At 47.9% G+C, this 19,503-nt stretch overlaps 2 protein-coding genes across 2 annotated transcripts in view; one reads left to right on the top strand and one right to left on the bottom strand.

Annotated features, from left to right (window-relative positions):
• The window catches only part of PWWP2A (PWWP domain containing 2A), a 130,207-nt gene that overhangs the window by 69,726 nt on the left and 40,978 nt on the right, over positions 1-19,503 (bottom strand). The window lies entirely within an intron of this gene.
• FABP6 (fatty acid binding protein 6) overlaps positions 11,466-19,503 on the top strand; it is a 39,199-nt gene continuing 31,161 nt past the window's right edge. The window contains exon 1 of the mRNA XM_058722137.1: positions 11,466-11,778. Within this exon, the coding sequence (XP_058578120.1) occupies positions 11,776-11,778 (3 nt within the window). The 5' untranslated portion in view covers positions 11,466-11,775. The remainder of the gene's footprint in view (positions 11,779-19,503) is intronic.

The following is a 19,503-nucleotide window of genomic DNA, read 5'->3' on the forward strand; positions in this document are numbered from 1 at the left end:
TCTGGACCTTCAGGAACAGAGAGTACCTGCTTCATCAAGTGTTAAATACATTTGTTTGTATCCCCTAAATTGTCTCCTTTAATCATCTTAAGCAGTGATCAGCAGAGGGGAGCAGCTGAATAATTCTTAGCTACACTTTCATACAAATGAAATGTTGAGATGAAGCATAGAGACTGCCAATTAGTGTCAGAGCCTAGGCTGGAACTCACCACTCTTGGTTCATGTTCTTTCTACTATCTGTGGTGGCTGCCATTTCTTGTCCCCAAGGGCCTTAGCTCTAAAAGGGGAGCCTGTATATGTAAAAAAAATAAATCTCCAGAACCTACAGGATGACAATTGAGACTTAGTTTGTACAGTACCTTGTGATTACAGGCTCCTCATAAAGAACATCCTACCCAGTTAGTCAAGTGCTTTCTCATGCGCAAGACACTGGTTGAATGCTTTAAGTGAATTATGTTATTTAATCTTTAAAGCAACGCTAGGAAATAGGAGCTGTCATGACTCCCATTTTGTAGATGTAGAAACTAAGGCCATAAGAAGTTTAACTAGTTGAAGGTCACGTTAAGAAAGTTCTAAGCAGCCTGGCTCAGTCAGTAGAGCATGTGACTCTTGATCTCAGGGTCGTGAGTTCAAACCCCACACTGGGCGTGGAACCGGTTAAAAAAATAAAGAAAAAAAAAGGAAAAGAAAGTTCAAAGCAGAGCTATGCAGCTTTCCCTCCTTGCCCACCACGAATTGAAGTTTCACTATTAAAGTGATCCTAAGGATCATAGCTTCACCTCCTGCAAAAATGCAAGACTATAATAAGGCTTGCCAGTTACATACATTCAAAATTCATGAATCTGTTTCCAGTAGAATCTGAGTTGAAAGGAATATTAGCAATAATAATAGCTAATCCCTGTGTCAACTATTGTTGTAAGTTCACTTATCCTTTAAAATAAGATGACAAAGTAGGTCCCATTATTATTTTTGTCTTACAGATGCAGAAACAGAGGCAGAGAGAAGTTAGGTGAGTGGCCACTGGAATGATGTAGCTGATGGCTAATGAATGGCGTGTTCCTCTTGGCCAATTACCTGCCTCTTGGCCAACTACGTGACTACCAATAGGTCAATAGCCTATTTGTAGGCTCAGGTGAGCCTTTGGGAATCTGAAAAAAAAAAAAAAAAAAAAAGCCATAAATACTTTCCTGAGACACATAACTCTTTGTGATTTTAGGGGGTTCCCCAAACCTCCAATACTTATCAGAGAACCTCCAAAAAGTAACCTCAGCTCAACCCAAACCCTCTACCTCTTATCTCCCTACAACATCCCCATCAATGGCCTTCAGTCTCGCTTGACCACCTCCAGGAGTGGGAACTTTCTACCTCCCCAGGCAGCTCATTCTTCAGACAGCAAGATTCAATAAAAACTTCTTCCCTCTGGTGAGATGATGTCTGTCTCCCAGAGACCACTGCACAGAGCCTAGCGCCTCAGAGAACAAGGCAGCTCTCAGCTCCCAGACAGCCTCTTCCTGACAGCCCTGGGTCTATCCCACCCCACCCCTCCTTCCTGGAAGGCTTCTAACAGCAGGGGGTCCCAGACCTGTCATGTGGCTGCTAGTTTCCTCTGCAGTCTCCCCCTTTAAGACAGAAACACAGAGACAAGAGTGATGCTTCCTCAGAAACTGTCCTCATCCCTCCTGAGAGGGTGGGTATGTGTGGAGGAAACATAAAGCCACCTACAGCTGCCTCCCCATCCAAGAAGTACAGGTGCAGATACCTTTCTACTGGCTGGGTATGCATCCTTGGTCAAGAGAGGGACTGGACCCTCTGGGCCCAGAGTAGTCTTTCTGCAAAATTAGGGTATTGTTTAGGTTGGGGTTGCAAACCCAAATGCTCACTGGGCCAAGCTAATGATAGAAACATTTCTCTTCTGATTTCCTTAAATCATGCCACTCTCTCAGTCTTTCATTTCCTATTTCTGATGGTGCCAGATAGGCAAACTATCTAAAATAATAAAAATGAAAATGCCAAGGATGAAGGAAAATGGAAACTGGCACTTGGTCTCAGTGGAGGGGACAAGAGGGAACTGTAGTCCACTCCCTGTACACAGGAGCTGCTGACACCACCAACAATTGGTGCCATGTGGACACACAGGCCCAGGGTTAACAGATCTTAGTTTTCTAAAGAAGCTAGACATGGGGCGCCTGGGTGGCGCAGTCGGTTAAGCGTCCGACTTCAGCCAGGTCACGATCTCACGGTCTGTGAGTTCGAGCCCCGCGTCGGGCTCTGGGCTGATGGCTCAGAGCCTGGAGCCTGTTTCCGATTCTGTGTCTCCCTCTCTCTCTGCCCCTCCCCCGTTCATGCTCTGTCTCTCTCTGTCCCAAAAAATAAAATAAACGTTGAAAAAAAAAAAAAAACTTTTTTTTTTTTTTTTTAAAGAAGCTAGACATGTGAATTTTTATGTGAAATCTCCCAATTTTTAAAATGTTGGCTCAAATATTTCTTAAACAGTGGGAGGGCCAAATACAACATGTTCTGAACTATGAGCTGCCAATCTGCAATCTCTGGAGTTGGTGTTTTTAAAGCACCCTTTTTGCCGGAACATTCTGTGTGAGAAGTGAAGGGGGAAGCGAAGAGGGAAGGAGGACATGAAGGAGGGAAGGATGGCAAGAGTCACAGAGGAATCTCTCTGAGACTTGGCTCAGCCTCTACTGAGCCTCCAGACCTCTGCTTGTTGAGCAGAGGGTTGAGGGAGAGAGAGAAAGCCCAGCCTTTCCATTCTGTAAAGCTTTGTTTAGGTTAACCATGCTTTCCTCTTGCTTTCAGTTCTCACTTGGGAGAAACACAATGGCCCAGGGCCTCAGGAGTGTCTGAACAGGTCTGAACAGGATGCTCCAGTTGTGGTTGAAGTGGTGGGTCCTGGCTCCCAGGGCTGGTGGGGGGAGGGGAGACTCAGCACACTAGGCCTGAGCAGGGCTCCAGGCCTCTGCCTCAGGCTGGACCGCTCCCTGCTTCCTGGCTTGCTTCTAGCTCCCTGGGTGTCTTTCCGACTGGGCCTCTGTGTCAAGGAGGGAGTGTATAGCCCATGGTCGGTGTGGCTGACTGCCAGCCTGGCAGATGGCCAGAGCCCAGAGCTCACCGGGAAGGAGCATAAACAAGGCCCCTGGTGGGCAGCTGTGACCCAGAATCTTCCAGCAGAAAAACAGTGAGGAAGGAGGCAGAATCCCAGGGGGACCCTTTCCTCAATACCCCAGGCTGCCCAGGATTCAGGCATCAGCCTGGGACAGTAGGGGACTCCCTGGGGCACTAGGCAAGCAGCTGTCACAAAAAGGGCTGCATGAGTCCACTTTTAAGGTGTCTTTTAGCTCCAAGCTTCTGAAACTCTGTGATTCTATGACTGTATGATTCAGCTTTCCTTGCTGTAGACTTTGCTGTCTATAGAGGACATCTGTGGTTTTCCCTTGCCTGGAATCCACTCCACTCCTATTAGTAGCATCCTCGTCATCTTTCCAGAAACCACCCCTCCTCCACTCTTAGTCCATACAGTTTGGGTGAGGCTGACCTGGCCTTTCTACCCCCCTAGCTCCAGGGTAGGCATGCGTGCCAGGCCTGGTGTGGCTCATCAGCCAATTTCTTCTGCTTGCTGGGCCAATGAGACTCGATCCAAGGAATTTTGCTTGAACTCTTGGGAAAAAAGGAACTGCCAACAGTTGGTTTGGTACACATCTGGAACTGCTGGAGACCATCTGGTCATGACATGGGAGGAGCTTTCTTGAGAATGAAGCCATCACAGAAGACAGCATGGAATGAGAGGGAGAGAATTAGAGCTGGGGAGAGTGGAATGGATTAATTAATTAACTGATGTATATAAGAGAGAGATCAAGACCTGAGATGACAAAATGGGTTGAGCCCCTGGATTCAGCTTCAAGACAAAATGGGTTGAGCCCCTGGATTCAGCTTCAACTGATGCAGTATCCCATCCCTGGACTTTCTTTTCTTTTCTTTTCTTTTCTTTTCTTTTCTTTTCTTTTCTTTTCTTTTCTTTTTTCTTTTCTTTTCTTTTCTTTTCTTTTCTTTTCTTTTCTTTTTTCTTTTCTTTTCTTTCTGCAAGCTCTACGCCCAACATGGACCTTGAACTCACAACCGTGAGATCAAGGAGCACATACTCTACTGACTGAGCCAGCCAGGCACCTCATAATCCCTGAATTTTTCAATGATATGCTACTGTAGCACCAAAATTATTTGGGGTAGAAGGCATTTGAATTCCTGATATGTCTTATCTCCCTAAATGCATAGCTTCTCAAAAGAACTCATTGTTATAAATCACCTCTGGGAAGCAACCAGGAAAGACTAACTCAAGACTAGAATCACCACACCTAAACAGACATTATCACAAAACTATCATCTCATCTGTTCTCCTAAGGGCCAACTTATCTTCCCTCATGGTCATTTGTTTTCCTATAAACCCTTCTCCCTCCTATCGCCTATGAGAACCCAAATTCTAACCACCTCCTGGAGTCATTTTTTCTGTGGTCAGATCTTTTTTTCAGTTTAATTTGCAGACCCCAACAATGAGCCTAAGAGGGTATAGGAAAAGTTTTTTATAAGCAAAAAAATCTCCCTCTGACAACAGCTTCCATGACTGCAACATTCCACACAAGTCTATGAGTTACTCTATAATTTACCTAAGAACTAAATTTTCTCATCTATTTTTCAGGACAGAGAGAAGCCAGAAGTGACCTGGGACTCTGAAGGCCTGCGCCAGTTGACTGAAATCAGAGTGATTCGCCCATGAAGACTCAGATGTCCTGGCTACATCCCTGCCCTGCCTGTACTCCCAACATCTACCCTAAGCAGTCATGGTCAGTGCCCAGACCTGCAAAGCAAATGGCACAGGTCCCAGTGTTGCCCTTTGTTGATTCATTTGTGGGGCGCCTGGGTGGCTCAGGTGGTTAAGTGTCCGACTTCGGCTCAGGTCATGATCTCATGGCCCATGAGTTCGAGCTCCTGCATTGGGCTCTGTGCTGACAGCTCAGAGCCTGGAGCCTGCTTCAGATTCTGTGTCTTTCTCTCTCTCTGCCCCTGCCCTGCTTGTGCTCTCTCTGTCTCTCAAAAATAAATAAACATTTAAAAAATCAATTATTGATTCATTTGTTAATTCACCACTCACTTATGGAGCACCAGCTGTGTTCAGAAATGAAGTTCTTTCATCAGAGATCTTAGGATTTGATGAAGAAAACAGACCAGTAAAAAGAATTTAATCAGAATGTGATTAGTGTTATGCCAAAAATAAGCACAGTGAAGAGGCCTCTACACCAGGAAGAGAGCAGCAGGCATGTCAAAGAAGCTTCCTGAAGGCAGTGACCCCTGAACTGAATTCCACATGTTGAGGAGTCAGCTGGATAGAGGGTAAGGAAGGAAGTGCTTTCGAGGTGGGCAAAAGGAACAGCATGAAATACAAACTCAAGGAGACAGAAGAGGCTGTGGTCTATCAGAGGAACTGTCTGGCATAGAGTTGGAGTGGGGACAGGTACAGGGGGTTCCCATTAGGGACATGCTAGGCTGCTGTTTGACATGCTGGCTTTGCTGAGGACAGCTTCCTGCATGTACAGACGCAAGATAGCAAGCATTGTAGCTCAGCCCCAAACCTGAGCCCAGAGCAAAAAGCCTGACTCACGCCCATGGAAAAGAAAACAAGCTAAGAGATCCCCAGCCAGGGTCCTCAGTCAAGGGGCTGCAACAGTGTCCTTGAGTACAAGTATCTCTGAGCTCCTTGCCCACAGAGAAGGCTTGGACCTTTCTGTTGATAATAACCGTACACCACTGAAGGCAGGACCCAGAGCAAAGTCTGCCATCTTCTCTCCACCCCCTCTCCTTCTAGATTCTTCCCTTCTCACCTATGTCCTTGAGCCCTGGGGGGCCTGTGGGAAAGGAACTATCCTGGGTAAAAGTAGGTCTTTTGGAGGCAGGCGATCCTGGGTCCTAATCCTGGCTGAGCCATTAAGTGTGACCTTCTTACTCAACCTCTCTGTGCCTAACTGTTCCTCTGAAAAATAAAGCTAATAATAGTACAGATTAAAGAAAGCAATGTATAACAGGTGACACAATCACGAATTCATTCATTTACTCTTTTTTTATATTTCCCGTTCCTTTGAATCCAGATTGTTCTAGGTGCTCTGCTGATACTTTCCATCACAGAGCTTTGGTCTCATCTTGGCCATAGGGGTGGGGCAATGACCATGCCAGCCAATCATGATATCCCCTTCTTGGCCAGGAGTGATTGGTCCCTAGTGTGGACTCAAGACTCCCACAGGCCAACCAGAGTCTGCCTTGGGGAAAGATCTCTTCTCCCTGACGTTCCTGGGCTAGAGAATAAGGATTTAGAGAAAGCCCGTCTGTCTGTGGATGAGATTACTTCTTATAAGGGAAGAGAGCCAAGATGATGATGCTAATGATGATGAGGACAGTGATGATGATGTAGTACACATCAGTATGCACTGTTTCCAGCCAAATCCACTCCAGGACTTCCCAGTTCCAGGAGCCAAGTCATTAGCATTTTCCTTAAGCCAACTGAATTGGGTTTCCTTTATATGCAGATACAAAAATCTTAAGTCATTTGTCATGAAAAGGCCAGAGCTCAGTATTGGCCACTGAAGAAGAGCTCAGTGATTGGTCACACGAAGAGGGTGAAAATGACCCCGTGCTTCCTTTGCCACCACCTACCTCTTTCCCTCCCCAAACACAGACTCACCCCTTTCCTTCTGGCCTGGGGAACAGGCTGCTGACTGTTGGCCTTCTCTTTGCAACAATGGGCTGGGGATGAGGGACATGGTGACAGAAAGGCCAAACCACACAGTATCGGGCAGTCAGGTTGGGAGCTGCAGAAGCCTCGCGCAAGGTCCCCAGCCTGGCCCCCGAAGGTGGTCTGGATTGGCTTCAGGATAGAGTGGGCATAAACTGAAGTCTGACTGGCCTAGTCTGAGTCACGTGGCTACATTTATGTGGCCTCGGTCATTTTACCTTTCTGGTTTCTGTTTCCGTAATATCAGGACAATAATAGCCCCTTTCAGAGAAGTTGTGAGGGCTAGATGAGACAAAAAACAAAATAAAACAAAACATTATTAATGTTGTTACTATATCCAAGCAGTGTTCTAAGCACTTTATAAACTATTAGTTGAATTAACCTTGACAATAAACTGAGGAGGTAGGTACTATTATTGTTCTCACTTTACAGATGAAGGAACTGAGGCACGGAGAGGTCAGTTTCACAACTAGTATTTCATAGAGCTGGGATTTGAATCCAGACCTGCTCACCGACCACATGCTCACCCACCCAACAGTAGTGGTCCAAGGCAGGAAATCAAAACTCACAGCAGAGAGCTCAAGAGGAGTTAATACAGGCAGGGGAGCCTGGGTAGCTGAGTCGCTTAAGCATCGGACATTTGATCTTGGCTCAGGTCATGATCTCCCATGAGATGGAGCTCTGAGTCAGACTCCGCTGACTGACGGCTGGCTCAGAGCCTGCTTGGGATCTTCTCTCTCTGCCCCTCCCCCGCACGTGCACATGAGCTCTCCTCTCTCTCTTTCTCTTTCTCTCTCTCAAAATAAATAAGTAAAAAATATATATATGGGCAACTATTTAATGAGGCTAGCAGGGATGGAAACCAAGGACAGGTGGGGCAACCTAGGGACTAACACCTGTGGGAGATCACTATTTGCCCAGGGCTGAGTAGATGTCACTTCAGCCCAAGAGCCATGCTGCCCGGAGCTAGGACGCTGAAGGAAGGGCCATCCTCTGGAGTCACTACCAGAGACTGCGGAAGTGCTGGTGCTGGGGATACATCCTGACATCCGCCCACCCCCAACCCCCCCCCCCCCCGCCCCCAGCTCTCTAATCTGCCGGGACCTCCCATTGGCCGAACCTCACAGAAAAAGAGTGGGTAGGGCATCCTGGGAAATGTAGTTCAGTCCTAGATGCTGAGCCCAGCGGGGGAAGGGCAGAGAATGGATCTGAGACCAAACAGTAAATGACATGCATACATGCTGTACAGCCTCCTCATCAAAATACAGGGCACATGGGGCGCGTGGGTGGCTCAAATAGTTGAGCATCCGACTTTGGCTCAGGTCATAATCTCAGGGTTCGTGGTGTGAGCCCCGCGTCAGGCTCTGTGCTGATAGGTGGGAGCCTAGAGCCTGCTTCAGATTCTATGTCTCCCTCTCTCTCTGCTCTGCCTGCTTGGGCTCTGTCTCTCTCTCTCTCCCCAAAATAAATAAACATTAAAAAAAAAGAATTAAAAAAAAAGAATCAAGAGGCTTCAAAGGTAGAGAACAGCAACAATAACAAAAATGCAGGGCACATAAGGATGATTGTGCCATAAATGGGAATGGAAGATACACACTGTGGGGGCAAGAATTTAGGTCCCTGACTCCTGGTTCAACGCCATGGCAAGCCCAGGAGTGGAACCCAGCAGCTGTGAGCATCCTGTGACACTGAAAAGCAAGAGGAAGAGCAAGTGGGACTCCTGATAATACCTCCTCCTCTTGGCCTTTGCACATCTGGAAGCTTCTACAGAGAGCTCTGCACAGCTGGGTGCAGGACCTGCCCCAGGAAGCAAGCTCTCATTCTCTTTAAAGGGGGAGCAACCCGAATCACCTCAGCAACCACTTTGGGGTCTGAGAGAAACAGACGCAATTGCTGCTGGAAATCAGGAGGCAAATAAGTGGGTGAGGTGTCTCCCAGCTCCCCACGTCCTCCTTTTACAAAGGCCATCATCCCTGTCCCTGCAGGGCCTTGTCGTTCCCCTCCTCACTGCGGGCCCCTGCAGGACCTCAGTGGGCAGCTGGCAGGCAGCTACCACCTGCTGCCCTTGAAGCCGGCAGGATCCCACGGGTGATGGCATGAGCAAGGGCAAAAGATGCAGGTCAGAGTGCAAGAGAAGATGTGGAGGCTGAGCCTGTCCTGCTGGGATGTAGTAGAGATGGTCACAGGAACCCTGCCCTTTGACCTGGAATTCTGCCTCTAGGAATTTATCACACAGGTAACTTTACCCAAGGGCACAGAGACTTCTGGACAAGGTTACTTACTGTAGTGTGGGTTGTGATTAGCAGAAGACTGGGGGGGAAAAGCAAGTGGCCAATTTGATTAAACAAATTAGGGTGCATTGGAACAATGGAATGCTCTGTGCTCTTACAGGGAATGAGACCCTGCTGAAACAGGCTGATCTCCAAGATAAATTGTTAAGTGAAAAAAAGCAAGGAACAGAACAGTATGTCTCGTATACTCACGCTTTGCGTGGGGGAGAGTGTTTTTATGTATATTTATGCAAGCATCTATTGCTACCCAAACCCATTTGGTTTCTGAATTCAGATAGTGAGGGTTCCGATAGCAGGGGATGCTGCATTATTGGAATCTTTGACTCCTGCATTTCGTTTCAGATAGCAAATAGCAAGCGTTTGAGAGCAAATAGCTAATCTGAGAGGCTATCTGAGTCCGTTTGGTTCCTGAGTTGGAAAAGTGCTTGGATAACCTGAGTAAATAGTATGGATATCTCTATATGTATAAAACTCTCATGTCCATGTATATGTGGACTCTCTCTGGGAAGATACACAGGCAATGGATTAGTGGTTGTTATTAGGGAGGGTAATTCAGCCCTGAGGGAATGGGGTAGAAGGGAGACTAATTTTTCAGTTTACATATGTGTTGTGATGGTTTTAAAACATAGCCCCAACATTCTTTGACAGGTGGGGTCTCTGTCCCCTCCCACTCAATCTCAGTAGGTTTACACCTGCCTAGATCAATAAAGAACTGTAGGGGTGATGCTATGTGACTTCTAAGCCTAGGTCATAAAAGGTCATGTGGCTACATCTGGTTCTCTTTGTTTGCTTCCTCTGAGACAATCTCCGCCTCCAGCTCTACTCATGTTGGGAGAAGCCCAAGCCACATGGAGAGGTGCCATGTAGACACTGTGGTCCACAGTCCCATCTGAGCTCCAGCTGATAGCTAATATCATATGTCAGGTGTGTGAGAAAGCCATCTGAGATGTTTAGCTCCCGTCGAGCGTTCAAATGACTGCACCTCCAGCCCCTGTGTGACCACAATGCCACCATACCAGAGATCCCAGGTAAAAACCACCCATCTGAACCAAGTCACACACAGAACGGCAAAAGACAGGAATACAATGCTGTTTTAAGCTGCTAAGGGTGGGAGTGGTCTGTGTGGTGGGAGTTGATATTAACGGAAACATATATATTAGCATACATACCACTATTCAAAATTAAGAGTATTTTCCTTGTAAACATACAAAGGGCAGTGCTACATGTTTACTCCTCACAAGGTACCGCCATTGTCTCCACTGCCAGATGAGAAAACTGGAGCTCTGAGAAGTTCTTGAGCTAGTTGTCCAAGAACACAGCGCAAAAGAGGCAGCCCTGGGATATGAAACTAGGAGACCTGCCAGCCCCGGGGTGTTCACTCTTGGGACCCTGCTTTCCTGGTTCACTGTGCTGTGTGCCTCACTTTCCTCAGGGAGGGGGTGTGGAATAGGTGAGGGTTCGAAAGGCCCAGCCCACTCCAAGCCTCCAAGCAGGTGCAGTGACACAAAGGGGTGAGGGTGAGCAGACATGGTGGTGGGGTCTGTTGGGAGCCGCCTCTACCTGGCTCTGGGAAAGCCAGCCCAAAGTTGCCAGATCTTTTAATTTTTTAAAGGCAACTAGAAATCAGATTTTTATGTGCAATCTATTCCTATTTCATTGTCGGCAACTCTTTTTTTTCTTTCTTTCTTTCTTTCTTTCTTTCTTTCTTTCTTTCTTTCTTTCTTTCTTTTTTTTTTAACTGTGCAGACTGAAAAGCAAAACAAAAACAAAAGCCTGCCGATTTGTCTTTCTGGACTAGGAGGTCTCCAGGGAATTTTCAACTCAGACATCTTGATTTTCAGCAGAACCTCTCTGGGGAGAGACTGCAAATCCCAATCCCAAGCGGCTCCTATCTGAGAAAGGAGAGGGTGGAGCCAAGGTGTAGATGCCTCAACCTCTCCCGCCACTCCCCTCCCCTCCCCTTGGTGGAGAGGGAGCAGGGGGTGCTGGGGAGCAGGGGGTGCTGGGAAGCTGAGCCACGGCGAGCCCGGGGGAGCTGGCCGTGCAGGAGGGCAGCCAAGCCGCCCTGAATCCGCCTCCTGAACCGTCCGCCTTCCCAGAGCTGTCAGTCAGCTCCCTGGGCACTCAGGGAGACTCAATTTCAGTTGCAATGGGAAACCGCCCTGGCCCCTCACCAACTGTTTCTCCACCTCTTCTGTTCACCCACTGCTTTTCTAATGGGAACCCTGCCCCTGCCTACTACCCCAGTCGACCATCCTTAGCAGAGCCCGGATTGGGCCAGACATGGCTGCCTCTCTGGGCACCAACCGCCCCCCCCCCCCGCCCCCCAGCTACCTGCAGTGTCTTCCATTCCCTCCAGAGCCTGAGGCCCATTCTGTCTTCAGCTGACTTGTCTTCCTCAGATACAGCCTGGCAGAGCAGGGCGGCATGATTGATGAGCTAAGAAGCTCTGGCTGGCAGGCGGGTGGGCAGCCAGGCAGAGCCACGGCTCTCAAAAGATAGCAGAGCTGCCCGGTAAGGGGGGGCGGGGAGCCCACAGCTACCAACGCTACCATTGCCCAAGCTGTCACGGCAGTCACTCTGGGCAGAGCAGATAACCACAAGGGCCATTGGATACCGTGCGTCACACACAAGGATCCTCAGTCACTGAGAGTGCTCCCTTCTTTCCCCACTTCAAAACAGAGACCCAAGAAATTGAAGATGGTGAACTTCTGAAAGCTGGTATTGTCTGTCATTCAGGCATGCCACTCTGTCCAGGTGTTTATCATTTGCCCAATCATTCATTTGTTCATTCAAACATGAGGGTTTGCTGTGGGGATCAGTGTAGCATTGCAGTTGCTAGTGTGGTCTTGGGGGGGGGGGGGGCGGGGCGGGCAGCAGGTTGTTTGAATCCAGGCTCCATGACTTCCTGGCTGTATGACCTTGGGCAGGTCACGTCACCTCCCCAAGCTGCCATTCCTCTCTCAGGTTCTGCTACAGTGAGATTCACTCAGGTCCTACATGCAAAGTGCTTGGAACAGAGCCTGGCATATAAAAAAGGTAAATCTTTTCATTCATTCAACACCAAGTAACTGAAGGCTTGTGGGGCTATAGCTAGGATTGAGGCAGACGAGTGCTCTCATGCTATTTACCTTTGAGAGAAAGAAGACTGACAATAAACAAATAACTGAGCACAAGGAGGGAACAGCACATGTAAGGATCCTGAGGCAGCAACGAACCTTGGAATTCAGGAGAGAGAGACGGAGCAGTGTGGCTAGCAAAGCAAAGAGGAGTGCCACCTAGGTGGGTCTGTAGGTTAAGCATCAAACTTCAGCTCAGGTGTTGATCTCACAGTTCATGGGTTCAAGCCCTGTATGGACTCTCGGCTGTCAGCACAGAGTCCACTTTGGATCTTCTTCCGCCTCTTTCTCTGCCCCTACCCCACTCTCTCTCTCTCTCTCAAAAATAAATAAACATTTAAAAAAAAAAAAGGAAAGGGGACAGCGTAGGACAGGAGCTTGGGGCCCAGCAAGGACTTGTAGGCTGGGATAAAGATTTTATTTTAAGCACAGTGGGAAGTGACTGTGCTTTTGTTTTTGTTTTGCTTTTCAATCTGCACAGTTAAAAAAAAAAATTACTTGTCAATATTTAAAGCAGGGGAGTGGGCTGATGGGGGAAATGGAAGAGAGGGCCGCAGAGCTCTCATGGAGGCTGGCACCAGGGCAGAGGTCATGGCAGATCCGGGATGGGGTGAGAAATAGAGGGGACAAGTCTTTTCCTGGATAGCCAAAGGAGAGAAATGGAAATCAAAGTGTCCACAATGATTCCTGGGCATTTTGTTTAAGCTGCTGGATGAACAGTGGTGCCATGAACTGACATGAAGCTGACTGGAGAGACAGTGTCTGGCAGGTCTATGGATGATTAGTATTTTGCTTTATTCAGTGAGTCAAGAATAAAGGGTAGGGGTGCCTGGCTGGCTTAGTTGGTAAAGTGTGCAAGTCTTGATCTCAGGGTTGTAAGTTCAAGCCCCATGTTGGGTGTAGAGATTACTTTAAAAAAATAAAATCTTTATGAAAAAAAAAGAGGGGTTCCTGGGGGGGCAGTTCAGTGTCTTACTCTTGGTTTTGGCTCAGGCCATGATGTCAAAGTTTGTGGGTTCGAGGCCGCATCGCGCTCCATGCTGACACTGACAGAGTAGAGCCTGCTTGGGTTTCTCTCTCTCTCTCTTTCTCTCCCTCTCTCTGTCCCTCTCCTGCTCAAGTGTGTGCTTGCTCTCTCTCTTAAAAATAAATAAACTAAACATTAAAAAAAGAAAACGAATAAAGGGCACAACACTTACAGGAAGTCAGGAAGTGGTCTCTGTCTTTAAGAACTTGTGGTCTATTTGGGGGATCAGGGAAATGAGCAGGCAGTGATGATCAATTGTGATGCCTGCTGTGATGGGGAAATAAAGGGTGAGCACGTATCCAAACATGAGGGAGGAGTCCTAGGCTGATCTGCTCCAGCCAGGCCCAGTTTCCAGCCTCCCTGCTTGCCTTCCTCCCTCCAATGCTCCAGTATACCGGCCTTTCCATTCTCGTAACAAGCCATTTGCTTTCCTGCCTCTGAGCTATGCACATGCACCTGCAAGAGTGCTGCCCCACACCCTTCTAGCTCAGCCCTGTTTCTGTCCCTCTCATGTTCATTGCAACTTAAATTATTGTATTGTTGTGTGTGTGTGTGTGTGTGTGTGTGTGTATGAAATTGTTTAATTGGCTGTTTCCTCCCCAAAGAATCCATAAGTTCCCAGGGGACAGAGACAGAGTGTGTCTTGTTCACTCCTGGATCCCAAACCCTGGGCACAGCCTAGCATATGGTAAGTGCTCTGTAAGTAGAGAAGGAAGGAAGGAGGGAATGAAGGAGGGAATGAAGGAGGGAAGGGAGAGAGGAAGGAAAGGAGGGAGGAAGGAAGGAGGGAAGGGAGAGAGGAAGGAAGGGAGGGAGGAAGGAAAGGAGTAAGGAAGGAAGGAAGCAGGGGAGGGAGGGGGGAAAGAAAAGAGGAAGGCAGGCAGGCAAGGCTTGAAAAAGAAATTGAGTTAAATGGGCAAAAAACAGGGGAGGTAAGACTATTCCAAGCATAGGGAATGGCTTGTGCAAAGGCTAGGAGGTGACAAAACACAGTGTCATCAGAAAACGTAAAGAAAAAAAAAAAAAAAAGAAAGAAAAAAAAAAAGAAAACGTAAAGAAATGGAACAACTGCAGCCATCTGTATTTGCTCTGTGCCCTCAGTCTGGCAGACAGGAGGTTCTCAGTAAGCATGGAGGTCTCTCTGCTCTCCTCCATGCTGTGAATAGACAAGCTGTAGCAGAATAGCACAGGGCCTGGGAACTCGTAGGGTAGGACAGCGCCTCATTTGCACACTGCCACCCCCTGTCCACAGTGCCTGGCATAAACTGGCACATGGTAGGTGCCCAATAGTTGTGGAGGTTGAATGATGCTGGAAGGACATTCACCCCTCAGCCGAGAAAGTGACAGGATTGGATAATTCCAGAATGTTAGCTCCAGCAAGGCATTTACAGTTTAACTTGTACATGCCACAAATGAGGAAAGTGAGGCTCACAGAGGGGAATGGATTCACGCAAGCTCACATAGCGAGTCAGTGGCAGTGCTGGGATGGGAGCCCAGGTGTCCTGATTGCTGATTCAGAGCCTCCCTCATCCTGTCCCCTCTTCTATCAGTCTGCCTCCTTCCCTCTTCAGCCTCTGCCTTTCAATATGTCAGAAACCAGCAGACTGGAGCCAACAGGAAATCCCTGAGTGCCTTTTACCAGGGTGAAGGCATTATGTTACAGGGAGGGCAGATGGGGCGACCCATTAGTGAGCTAACACTGAGTTCCTGTGGGTTCCATTAGTGCCTCAGATTAACCCATTAGCACCCAGTGGAAGCCAGAAACACAGGGACCCCAGAGGGTTGAGTCACAGAGTAAGCCAGCTTTGATGAGGCTGAGGAGCAGAGTTGAAGGGACGGAAAAAGGGCCTGTCCTCTTTCCTTGGAAAAGTTTTTCCTTAGAGAGGGTGCCAGATAGTGTTAGGGGTGACAAAGAGCAGGCAGGATTCAGAATTGAGGTACTTCAGAGCTCGAGGGAGCCAGTTGAGCTGACCCTTTGTTCAGTGAAAACTGAACAGCAGAGAGAAGGAATTTGTCTCTAAGTCACTTATGGAGAACCCAGGGTTCCTGCCCATCACACTACATTACAGGACTCAAATGTGCTTTTTTTTTTTTTTTTTTTTTGGTCAGGGGGAAATCGGAAGTTTATTCTCCCCCTCCCCCCAGTCTCACTGATTGCCAGTTTATTCTTAAAGTCAAGATGTTGCAATTCCCTTAAATCCTCCATTCAGTATGAAAAACAAGCTTTAGGGGCACCTGAGTGGCTCAGTTGGTTAAGCGTCTGCCTTTGGCTCTGGTCATGATCTCCAAATGTGCTACATTTTTAGCTATGGCTAAAAATACAGCCACCCATTATGGGGACATCATGCTAACTGCTTTATATACATCATCGCATTTTATTCTCCTGGCAACCCTGCGGAGATCCTAGGGGCACTATTACCCCAATTTATATGGCAAAACTGAGGCTCAAGTTGGTTAAGTAACCTGCCCAAAGTCACACAGCTAAATCATGGAGGAATCAATGTTTGGACCCAGGCAGTCTGATCATCAAATCCTCATCTTTGTAATCTACCATATCCCGCTGAGCAGCAGAAGTAGGCAGAACCACTAGTTAATAAATATTGTCTGCAAAGCTCTTCCCACCAGTCATGCTTTTTAATTTAACCACTTGGAGATGATTCTATCATCCCATCTTCCAGGTGGAAGATGCCAGGCCCAGTGAAGCCAAGCACCCCACCTAAAGTCACCCCTACAAATACTGTCAGAAGCAGGACGCGAACCCATTTATCTCACTCCAAAGTGGGCCACTCCACTACATGAGTGTGACAGCCCCACACTAGGACAACTGTGAAAACTCATTCAACGAATGTGCTACTGAGTGCCTGCTCTGTCTGCCAGGCCCTTGTTTCCAAGACCAATGGGATCCTAGCACTTCTGCAGCTTATGTTCTACCTGGGGAACAGGACAGACAGACAAGCAATTCCAGTAGGGTAGGGATGAGCATTGGATGTCACGGCGTCATCTAGTCTTAGGGGATAGAGAAGACCAAGCTGAGTCTTATGGGCCAATTAAGCATTTGTCCAGACAAAGAGAGGAACCCAGCCCAGCAGAGGCCCAGAGGTATAAGAAAGCTCCAATCTGAGCCACAGCTGGGGCCAGAGCTTTAGGGAGAGTAGAAGGAGCAAGGTAGAAGTGGAGATTCAACAAGTGACTGGAGTGTGGACTTTATGCTCAAGATAAGACATCGGAGGGACAGAGGGACACTTTGGAACTGCTGCAGGATATGATGCATTTAGAAAGCTCAGGATCCAGAGGAAGGGTATGGGGTGGGAACAGATGCCTAGAAGCTGGCTTGGTGGAGTTGCCAAAGATAAGGAGGGCTTTGGTGCTGCATTAGATCTGTGAGGCCAGTTTCCTGCTAGGATGACAGGCAGATGGAAGCGTGGGAGTAGGGGTGATGAACCATGGAAGAGAAGTATGGAGAAGTCAAGTTCTAAGGACCTGTTGAGTATGAGATGCCTGAAGGGTATCCAGTCAGCTCTGTCTAGAGTCTGGCTAGAATTTCTGGCCTGAATTTCAGGCCTTCCTGGTCTTAAGGTTTAGCAGACTCTAGACCTTCCTGCCATGTTCCTCAATGTCCTCATCTGTAAAATGGGTAATAACACTATGTCATAGAGCTGTAAAGATTAAATGGATATCAAGTATATATAACTAATGTATACAGCACTTTACATTGCCCCAGGCACATGGGGATGCCTAATAAAGGTTGGTCGAATAAATGTATGAATGGATGGTTCTTTGGGCTGTGGCTGCTAGAAGTTATTTAGGAACAGAGTTGATTTAAAAACACAAAGGACTTTTCCTCCCTCTTCACTATTCAGCGCTGGGTTGGGAGGGTCAGGGAGAAGTATAGTAATGCAAATGTTCATGTGATCGAGTTAGTCTTTATCTAGAACCTATCTCCCTGTGGTCAGATACCACTGGGAAAGGAGACTATAACTTTACATCAGGTCAGGGAGCCGGACACCAAGCATTTTAGGTGATAAGTGTCATCAGGGAAATGTAAGAGAAGCTGAGGCTTTTGCACCGGGAGAGGACCTTGACGTTTCAGTGGCACAGAGCCCGGGGGGGGGGGGGGGGGGGCGGGGGGAGGCGGGGAAGGAACCACTGAGCAAAGGCCCTAAGGCTGCAGGGGATTTGGTTTCACTTACTCTGAAAATACTTTCAAAGTGCCTCCTGTGTGCCAGGCACTCTGCAAGGTGCAGAGTACTCATCAGAGGGCAATACAGACACAATTTCCTGCCCTTGTCAACAACAGTGTCACCTCTGGCCTCTAAGAAGACCTTATGATTACGAGGAAAAGTGCCTTCTTTTGGCCCTAATAAGGTGACATTGAACCAAATGTGGGAGGTGAGGGACTGAGCTTCCCAGGCAGAAGAGACTACCAGTCAATGGCCCTGTGGGGGAATGAGCATGGAGAAGGAAGAAGGGGAAGGAAGGCACATGTGGCTGAGTGGACTAGCAGGAAAGGAGTCCAAGAGGGGCTATGGTCTGAATGTTCTGACCCCTCAAAATTCATATGTTGAATCCTAATCCCCAAGTACTGAGTGCTGATATTAGGAGGTGGGGGCTTTGGGACGTGCTTAGGTCATAGGGCAGAGCTTTCATGAATGGCACTAGTGCCCTGAGAAAGGGGACCCCAGAGAGATTCCTGGCCCCCTGCTGCCATGTGAGGATACAGAGAGAGGTCTGTGACCCCTACCTGACTGTTCTGGCTCCCTGGTCTTTGGACTTCCAGCCTCAAGAACTGTGAGAAATAAATTTCTGTTGTGGGTAAGCTGCCCAGTTTGTAGTATTTTGTTACAGCAGCCCTAAACAGACCATGATAAGAGGTCTTGAGCCCCAGGTCATTAGGCCTTGCCGGCCACTGAAGGGACTTTCACTTGGAGACAAATAGGAGACACAGCAGGGTTTGAGCATAGGCGTGGCTTGACCTGACAGGTCACTCTGGCTGCTGTGTGAATAGACTGAAGGGGCTGGAGGAAGAAACAGAAATCAGCGATGAGGCTGTTGTGATAATCTAGGGGTCAAGTGTTCAGACCTATTGGAGACAAGGACTCATTTGGAATTGACAAGGACTCCTGAGAGGCTGCTTGTGGCCATAGAAGGGAGGAGAGGAATCAAAGATGACACAATGTTTGGGCTTGAGTAATTGTGTTGTGGATGTCATTGATGGCAGTGGGGAAGACATAGGACTGGGGACGTGGGGAGACAGTCCTATCAGCACGAAAATAGCAGAGGGCCACTTCAGTGAATAAATGGTAGCTTTTTTTTTTTTCTTTTAAGTTTATTTATTTTGAGGAGGAGGGGCAGAGAGAGAGGGAGAGAGGCTCCAAGCAGGTTCCATGTTGTGAGTGCAGTGCCAGAGCCAGACGCAGGGCACGAACTCACAAACTGTCACATCATGACCTGAGCCAAAACCAATAATCAGACACTAACCCACTGAGCTACTCAGGCACCCCTAAATGTTAGCTTTGAGATGACTACTAGACATCCATGTGCAGGGGTCAAGTTAGTGGTTGGACACCAGAGAAGTCAGAACTGAAGACATCAATGATGGTGTGATGGCCTGTGAGTGCTACTTAAAGTCACAGCATAGGACAGGATCACCTAGAAGTGCCTTGATTTAAGGAGTTCAAGGACCATGTGTGAGGAGAGGGAGTGGGGTGTGCCATTTTGATGCCTAGTAGAGGAACCTGTTTCGGAGAATGAGAAGGGTCAGCCAGTGAAGTACAAGGAAAACCAAGACATTTCTGTGGGAGAACAAAAGCTTTTCAAGAAAGCATTCCACTCAAGGGGAAGTAATACAAAACTAATACTAGGGCGAGTCTGGGAAGGATATAGTGCTGGAAGGAAGGGAGAAGGTGACTAAAAGAAACAATAGGTTGGAGGTCCAGATGAAGTTACGAGATGCTGGAGGGAAGGGAAGGGAAAAAGAGGGACAGGAGGTGCTGGTCAAAGAGAATGAGGACCTCTTAGGGGTGCCTGGGTGGCTCAGTCGATTAAGCATCCCACTTTGGCTCAAGTCAAGATCTCGCAGTTTATAGGTTCAAGCCCTGTGTCAGGTTCTGTGCTGACAGCTCAGAGCCTGGAGCCCACTTCAGATTCTGTGTCTCCCTCTCTCTCTGCCCCTCCCCTGCTCAGGTTCTGTCTCTCTTTTAAAAATAAATAAGCATTTAAAAAAAAATGGTAATGCTGGTGATAGGGGTTAAAGATACCACCATGGGAGGAAGTGGCTGAGAT

This window comes from Neofelis nebulosa, chromosome 1 (assembly GCF_028018385.1).
Source record: "Neofelis nebulosa isolate mNeoNeb1 chromosome 1, mNeoNeb1.pri, whole genome shotgun sequence".
NCBI lineage: Eukaryota > Metazoa > Chordata > Mammalia > Carnivora > Felidae > Neofelis > Neofelis nebulosa.